This window comes from Toxorhynchites rutilus, chromosome 2, assembly GCF_029784135.1.
Source record: "Toxorhynchites rutilus septentrionalis strain SRP chromosome 2, ASM2978413v1, whole genome shotgun sequence".
In the NCBI taxonomy this organism is placed as follows: Eukaryota; Metazoa; Arthropoda; class Insecta; order Diptera; family Culicidae; genus Toxorhynchites; species Toxorhynchites rutilus.
The window spans coordinates 193,394,811-193,402,733 of record NC_073745.1 but is presented as its reverse complement, the minus strand read 5'-3'; the positions used below and the strand labels follow the sequence as shown (position 1 = coordinate 193,402,733).

Here is a 7,923-nt window from a genome sequence, read left to right as displayed (position 1 = left end):
GATTTAACGTTCGAATTAACATCTCAATAGAACTACTATCTTCAGCGTTTTTCTCAGGTTTTTCAACACTTTCTAGTATATCGGTATCTGGCATCAGATCACAGCAAATCACGTTTTGGTCCTTTTTGCACTAATTATTAAAAGACATTGAGCAATCGAACGGTATTGTACCGTCGACATCGCTCACGACACATTAATTATGCCAGCGGAATATCACTCCCGTCCATGTTGGTTGTGCTTTAAAGTTAGGATTTCCCAGTTTCTGGACAAATTCTCAAGCCATATCCCGAAGAATAGAAGAGGGGTAATTCGATTCTGACCAACCTTATATGCTTTTGGTCTAGACATTTTCCATTCCGATTCCATTTTTACTTTAGTTTGAGTAGTGTTGATACCGCACTTTGTGCAATACTGAAATTATTTGCAGCTTCAGACCCCTTCCGTCCATATTTTTCGACCTGCTCGATGATGCTCAAACCTTGCGCAATGGTTAGCGTTTTGATTGTTCGCTTGAAAGGTTTCTCGTGGTTTTCCATACTTGAAAAGAAATTGTTTGATGACACGAACACTCCGTCTTCACTTTCAAGGGCAATTGAAATCTGAGGTAATAACGCACACTTAAAACACACACATAGTTAGGGAGGTATCGTGTTATGGAGAGAAGAATGCGTGTAAAATCGAAGGTGCCATGAAATCCATCGAGTTAGGGAAAATATCGAGATACAGAACATCGAGTAAAAGCTGATTTAGACGATGCCAGTCAGCGCTCTAGTTGAAGTATCCAGTGAATAGAGAACAGACACTCTGTTTAAGTTAGAGGCCAATTACTTGTTTGATACTGGTACAAGTAACTTGAACAGAGTGTCTATTCTCTGTTCACTGGTGACTTCAACTAGAGCGCTGACTGGCATCGTCTAAATCAGCCTTAAGGGAGAGTTGACTGTATTTCCACTTTTTCCCAAAAATGACTTTTAAATTCATAAATTTTGAACCACTGAACCGTTTTAGATGATCGACATATCAAATTAAAGCCAATGAGCTAGCCTTTTGTTAGGAAATATTGAACCAGCAAAAAAAATGAATTTCGTTTTAGTAATTATTGATTGTAGTTGTTTTATGGTGCTTTCATGGATTTGGACTAGAGGGCGCTATATTTTTTCATAATTTTCCTTGAAAGCTGAGGATTTTTCACATAACATATCTCGACGTCAGAGGCGCGGTTTTTAAATATTTCAACAAAGGCTAGCGACATACCAAATTGGCTTCAATTTGAAATGTCGTTCACCTGAATCGGTTCATTGATTCAAAAGTTATGAATTTAAAAAATAAAGACATTTTTGGGAAAAGTAGAAAAAATGATTTTTCAGAAAATATAAAAAAATACGAGTCTAATGTTTTGTGAAAAAGAACAAAATTACCAAAAATCTGAGGGTGCTCATACACTGTTTGACCGAAGCCAAATATTTGACTCTTCTTGACAGATAAATTTTGTCCAACGTGTACTGATCAAATATATTCTACACAAAACACGACAAGCAAATATTCAATTATTGGATGCCTAAAATATTTTTTCAGTCTGTTCTTCGAACCTGTCGGTATATGGTTAGATTACCTTGAATATTTCAGTTGATTTTTTCCATGTTCGGTGTTTCATATTATTTGCTACTGTTGAAAATGGAAGAGTGACAAACAAAATAGTGTTTGTACAAATATCAAATCAAACCTTATCTGTCAAAAAATATCAAATATTTGACCTCCGGGCAAACAGTGTACGGCCACCTTGAGAACCACTATATCGGTTTGGCATGAAATGGCTGTATATATGTATAAATGTTTTGTTCGTTTGTGTGTGATTCAAAAACTCGAAAAGTTCGGAGCCGATTGTGCTCTAAGTTGAACATCTATCTATCTATATATTAGGATGTCAAAAAAGTCCTGCGGTATTTTTTTTTTGAATTTTCATTTGTTCATAAAATTAGTTACAATCATCTGTTTTAAGTCAAATATGCGCCGTTTTGTTCGATGACTTGTTCCCAACGAGATGTCAACTTCATAATACCCCTGTTATAGAAGCTCGCTTCCTTATTGGCAAAACACTCGGATAGCCAATTTTCACAGGCCTCTTTTGTGGCTAACTTCTGACTACCTAGCTTGTTCGCTATGGACAAAAACAGGTGGTAGTCACTTGGTGCAAGGTCCGGACTATACGGCGGATGCAAAAGAACCTCTCATCCGAGCTCCGGAGCTTCTGGCGCGTCACCAAAGAAGTGTGTGGCCTGGCGTTGTCCTGATGGAAGACAATGCGGCCTCTGTTTATCAAAGATGGCCTCTTCTTCATGAGTGCTACCTTCAAGCGGTCCAGTTGTTGGCAGTACAGGTCCGAATTGAGCGTTTGGCCATAGGGAAGCAGCTCATAATAGATTATTCCTTGACAATCCCACCAAACACACAGCAGAACCTTCCTGGCCGTTAATGAGGGCTTGGCCACCGTCTGAGCCGCTTCAGCGGGCTTCGACCACGACCGTTTGCGCTTCACGTTGTCGTAAGTGACCCACTTTTCATCGCCAGTCACCATCCGCTTCAGAAACGGGTCGATTTTGTTGCGATTCAGCAGCGATTCACATGCGTCGATACGGTCAAAGATGTTTTTTTGCGTCAACGTGTGTGGCACCCATACATCGAGCTTCTTTGTGAATCCAAGCTTCTTCAAATGGTTAATAACGGTTTGATTACTTATCCCCAGCTCTTGGCCGATGCTACGGCTGCTACTATGCCGGTCTTTCTCGGCTAATTCAGCGATTTTGTCGCAATTTTCGACGACAGGCCTTCCGGAGCGTGGCGCATCTTCGACGACCTCTACACCAGAACGAAAACGTTGAAACCATCGTTGTGCGGTGGAAATGGAAACTGTATCGGGTCCATAAACTGCACAAATTTTATTGGCAGCTTGAAATGCATTTTTGCCTTTGTCATAGTAGTACTGTAAAATATGTCGGATTTTCTCTTTATTTTGCTCCATATTGCATACAAATTAAACACAAATTTCTACATTACTCGGGAATTAATCAAGCAAATGAACCGAAATTTGGCATATTGAGGTTTAAGGGAGCAATAAATGTTTTTATGGTGGTTAGACTCTCCATTCCCCTCTCTAAGAGGGGGCTGCCATACAAATTAAACACAAATTTCTGCATTACTCGAGAATTAATCAAGCAAATGAAAGGCATATTGTGGTTTTAGGGAGCAATAAATGTTTTTATGGTGGTTAGACACTCCACCCCCCTCCCTAAGGGGGGCTGCCATACAAATTAAACACAAAGTTCTACATTACTCGAGAATTAATCGAGCAAATGAAACCAAATTTGGCATGTGGCGGTTTTAGAGTGCAATAAATGTTTTTATGGTGGTTTGACACCAGTAGTGAGGAATTAGGGAGATTCCAGCCGTGAAGCACGTGACCGACTGTTGCTTATCGATCCTCTCCCAACAGCTCCCGCAGGTGAGTGTGGACACGATTCGGCCGACAGTGGTCTGGCTGACACAATGTAGTTATGAAGAAATCAAATTATCTAAAATCTGTCAGTGTCCATGTGCTATATGAAACGTCCCATACCAGAAAAACAAAAAGAAGAAAAAACGAAGCAGTGAACCAAAATAGAAAGAATAAATATGAAAAAAACTAACATTTAGTTCAGCGAATACGCTTAAATTGTAGGAGAAGATAATGAAAAATATCTATCAGTGTGTTAAAAAAACATGACAATTGAAAATTTTCGGAAAACTCTAAAGGTAAAAGGAAAAATTCGGAAAATTAAATTCCCATATGTCCTACAATTACATAGTGGCAAATGATGTTAGTCCATTTGATTGATCTTTGTTCGAAACTGGAAATGGATTTTGATGTGATGAAACGCACTCCTATATCTTCTTCTATCTATACCAATAAAAGAGTATCGCCGAATGTGTTGATAAGAGCAGAACTCGAGGAAGGAATTGTCCGATTTAGGGCTGTCTTTGAGCTTTCATATTTTCTGTATAAAACATTTATTCCATGCAACGGAGAAACATGTTATTTGCAAGTGGTTGAAAAATCTTGAACGAGAATTATGTCTGAAAATAGTCTGATATAATGATAAGTTTTGTTAGAAATACTAGGAATTTTACAGTAAAAGTTAAATTCAACGGGGTCGATTAGAAGATCAATCAATGAACAGTGCTGCGATTGGACCATGAACTTGCTCATAGTAAGAAAACGTGAATGTTTGAAGGTATTGATAACAAAAAGTTTGCCGGGCCAGCTAGTAATATATAAAACAACCTACACTTCTAGGATTGATGTTACGACATAAAAATCATCTCCGGAATGTACCAAAGTAAAGTGTGGCTGGGTACAGCCACGGTACCCATCGTGTTTTTCCCTCGCCACAATATTTGTATCCTACTATACTTTTTTATGAGCGTTCGCTTCTGGTGCAATTGTTTTTCGGTGTGATTTATTCCGGTCACAATTGTGCATCTACTGATCAATACGCGGAAACGGACAGCTCTTCGATGACATGCCAAATGTGGTACTGACTCTACGGAAGCGTGTTATTACTGCTGTCACATATTTCTTTGAGTTTAATTTTGCTCAGTTTTCGTAAATTAAGATTATAAAGCAAGTATCTTTTACTGATATGATAAACAATTTTATTCATTTACATTTTCATTTCTAACATCATGCTGTTTTTAAAACTTTTAAATAGGTATGAATGAAGGTAACGTGCCCAATTTAACACGTTTCCTAAACGGTGTATCCTGTTCTCTCTCGTCGAGTTCCTCGCAAGTATTGTTACTGTTGGTTTGATTATCTTCTTCATTTGTCGTTCCCTCGTGATGGACACCCAACATATTGACATCGGCAGTTTCATTGTCCTCATGCTTTCGTTTCATTTTTTCTACTTGACGTAGAAGTCGTTTTCGCTGTGCTTTCTGAGCGTTACTCAATTCATCATCACCAGTGTCATCACAGTTGCTGAAGAAATATCTTGCCTTTGGAGCAGATGTATCCTCGCACAACTCTGATTCTTCTTCATGGGTGACATCCGTGCGCTTTGATTTAGACTCTTTATCTTTACTTTGCACATTCTTGCGGCCGTGGGGATAGGGACATTTAGTTTTCCCACACACTCCAGCTCGATCAAAATCCGGACAGATGAATATGTGACGGTTTTGGCACTTCAAAAAAGAATTAATGATTAGTATAGTTCTTGCACTGTAAACCGCAAATCTACGAATACCTTGTCAGCGAGTGAACAGTATCCATTCAAGAAATCTCCACAAATTCGCTCCTTTTCGCTGACTTTTTTGTGGAGATACGGACAATCGTTTTTAGAACAGCGTCCCTCGAGGAAGAAGCGACACACAGGCATTTTCTCGAGCGACACATTGTGTGATAAAAGGCAGTCGGTGTTGGTACATTCGCCTCGTAGAAACCTAATAGTTGAGGATGAATATTAACATAGGATCAGGCAGGCAGCGAAAAATCCTACTTACTTAGGACAAATGATGATATGCTTCGGGTCGTGTAACTTCGGGCACTGGCCTCTGCTGAAATTTTTACATATCCCCGAGCGGCGGAAAATCGGACAAGGGACATTACATTTAATGTTCCTATTCAGCAGATTATTGATACTTTTCTGTTTCGTCCACCTAAAAATGTAAAAACCAAAAAATATGTAATTTACTTTAAAACAAAAACTACGAATAACAAGTGAACAACACAATTGACCTGAGATATGTTTTGTACCATTCTGCCTTGGAACGTTCGAACGTGCCGTCGCTCTTCGATACGTATGGTTGGCCACCGATGTAAACTCTTTCAAATTTTGCGTTTTTCGATTCCGCGTCCAACTGAGATGGCACTTTTCGCAGTTTATTTCCACTTGGGTCAAGCAAAAATGTCGTCCCACGGATTTTCAAACATGTGTCTTTGCTTCTGACAGAATTCGTTGCATAATTCGATTTATGTGAGTTAACTAGTTTGAATCTTCCGGAAAGTTGTGGCTTACTTAGCGATTCTTTGTAGGAAACATTAGCGATCTTCAAAGGGGTTCTGATATTTCTTCTGCAAAAAATCCTCAATTAGTTAAATAAAAAATAAACTTTAGAATACTCTGCGATTCACTGACACTTACAATTTGAGTAATTTCCGGTCCTTGATGGCAAACTTTTGGGGACTTATCTTTCGTACTAAGGATTTGCTCTTTGTGACTGCTCCCGAGATGACTGGTCTTCTATCCAGTTTGTAAAGCTGACTCGTGCTATTGATAACCTTATATGGCTTTTTAACATCTCTTAAAGTCACTCCACGGGGCGAATTTGCTGTTGCAACTGTTGATATGGATGATCGCACCAGTTTGTTCTTGCTTATTTTCACCAGTGGTGCTAAAGGAGACTTTTCTAAATTAGCAGGAATCGCGGAAGAAGCTCGTACCAATTTTCGTTTTGTATGTTTTATGATGGGATTATTGGGCTGGACTGCTGATGCTATAGCAGTCAAGGTCGAATTCGTTCGTCCTACTTCCTGCTGCTGTTGTTGATGAATCCGTTCAAGGAACGCAGGATTGAAATGGATATTGGGAGAATGTTGCATTGATGTAGGTTTATCTGAAGTCGGAGCATGATTGATGGTGGAATTCTTTTCGAGTAAAAAGTTAGGATTGATGTGAGCTTTCTTAAACACAGGGTTGATAAAAATTTTAGATCGCGATTCCGTGTCTTCCATTATCGCTCCCTAACAAATCCACGATAAACTTTCAATATACAACCTATGTATCAACGATATTTAACACAACAACTTCTTTAAAAAACACTTCTTTTATAACAAAATTTCACTACTTCTTTCCAATAATTATTCTGTTGTTCTGATAGATTCTCTAGAGGTGTATGACGAAATTCTCAACCTTGCCTCAAGTGAAGATATGACAGTTCAAATTGCTAAAAATATTTATTTTTACGAAACGTCAAACTGGTACATTATACAGGGTGGAGATGAAGTAATGGAAAGCTCAAACTTAGTGATCCCCGATTTTTGAAATTAATTGGTCATCCACTAATCGAATACTTTTCAGCAGTTTGTTATTCGATACGATTAATCGCCCAAATAATCGAATAATCGATTAATCGTCATACTGAGAGAAATAATTAGTTAGTCCAATATTTCTCATTTGTTAGAAAGCCATCTAGAATCAGAAAAGTATTCATTCCGCCTGAAAAACAATTATTATCTTTACGCTCCCCTAAACTCGTAAAGGAAGCTCAATTCGCGTTGATCGTTTACGAGTTTAGGGGAGCGCCAATGACAATGATTGATTTTCAGGATAAAACTGCCGTGGCCGCCCACAATCCAATCGACGAAAAAAACATCGACCTAACGACCTAACGCTCTTTGTTGGTCGAAAATAAGGAACAATTTATGAAACGAAACGGCATCACTGGTGATTGATTTTTCTTTCTCCGCTAAACTGTCATCTCACACCAAAGCAACTAGATCATACAACTAGTGAGTACGGAATCTATTTTTGCTTTTCATTTAATAATGATTTTATTCTGTTTCAGTTATGAATCGAACGGTGAGTGAGGAAACATGATTTCCCCCATCACAATTCCGCAGCTGGTGCCAGCACCGAGAAAGGGAAATGGTGCTAAAGTCCAGTCGAATGTGAACCATAATCGATACCTGAGAGGATAAAACTCGTGAGATGTTTTTTTGAAAGTACGGCGGATTATGATCCGATCAAGTAAGTATGCTTCTGATTACAAACTGCCTAATTTAAAGAAGTATTTGCTCCGATTTTAATCGCACTGTTTCCATTCGGTAGATATCGTAAAATTCACAGGACATAACAAACCGCTGAAGTGCCCATCAATTAGTTGTCATAA

At 38.7% G+C, this 7,923-nt stretch overlaps 1 protein-coding gene across 2 annotated transcripts; it reads right to left on the bottom strand.

Annotated features, from left to right (window-relative positions):
- Window positions 1-4,666: 4,666 nt before the first annotated feature.
- LOC129767766 (zinc finger CCCH domain-containing protein 3) lies at window positions 4,667-6,957 on the bottom strand. Of its 2 annotated transcripts, none has more exons than XM_055768949.1 (5): window positions 6,177-6,957; window positions 5,771-6,106; window positions 5,536-5,691; window positions 5,280-5,475; window positions 4,667-5,217 (listed from the first exon to the last, which is right to left on the bottom strand). In XM_055768949.1, exons 1-5 carry the CDS (start codon window positions 6,764-6,766, stop codon window positions 4,738-4,740), a joined length of 1,758 nt encoding a protein of 585 aa, XP_055624924.1. In that variant the 5' UTR covers window positions 6,767-6,957; the 3' UTR covers window positions 4,667-4,737. The 2 variants fall into 2 exon arrangements, with proteins under 2 accessions (XP_055624924.1, XP_055624925.1); XM_055768950.1 differs by having other exon boundaries at window positions 5,789-6,106.
- Window positions 6,958-7,923: the final 966 nt, after the last annotated feature.

Bases quoted from the DNA above. Each gene is read 5' to 3' on its own strand.
- LOC129767766 (XM_055768949.1), bottom strand. From the start codon at position 6,766: ATGGAAGACACGGAATCGCGATCTAAAATTTTTATCAACCCTGTGTTT. The intron at 6,107-6,176 runs GTAAGTGTCAGT...GATTTTTTGCAG, and splicing joins GACCGGAAATTACTCAAATT to AAGAAATATCAGAACCCCTT. The intron at 5,218-5,279 runs GTATTCGTAGAT...TCTTTTTTGAAG, and splicing joins ACTGTTCACTCGCTGACAAG to TGCCAAAACCGTCACATATT.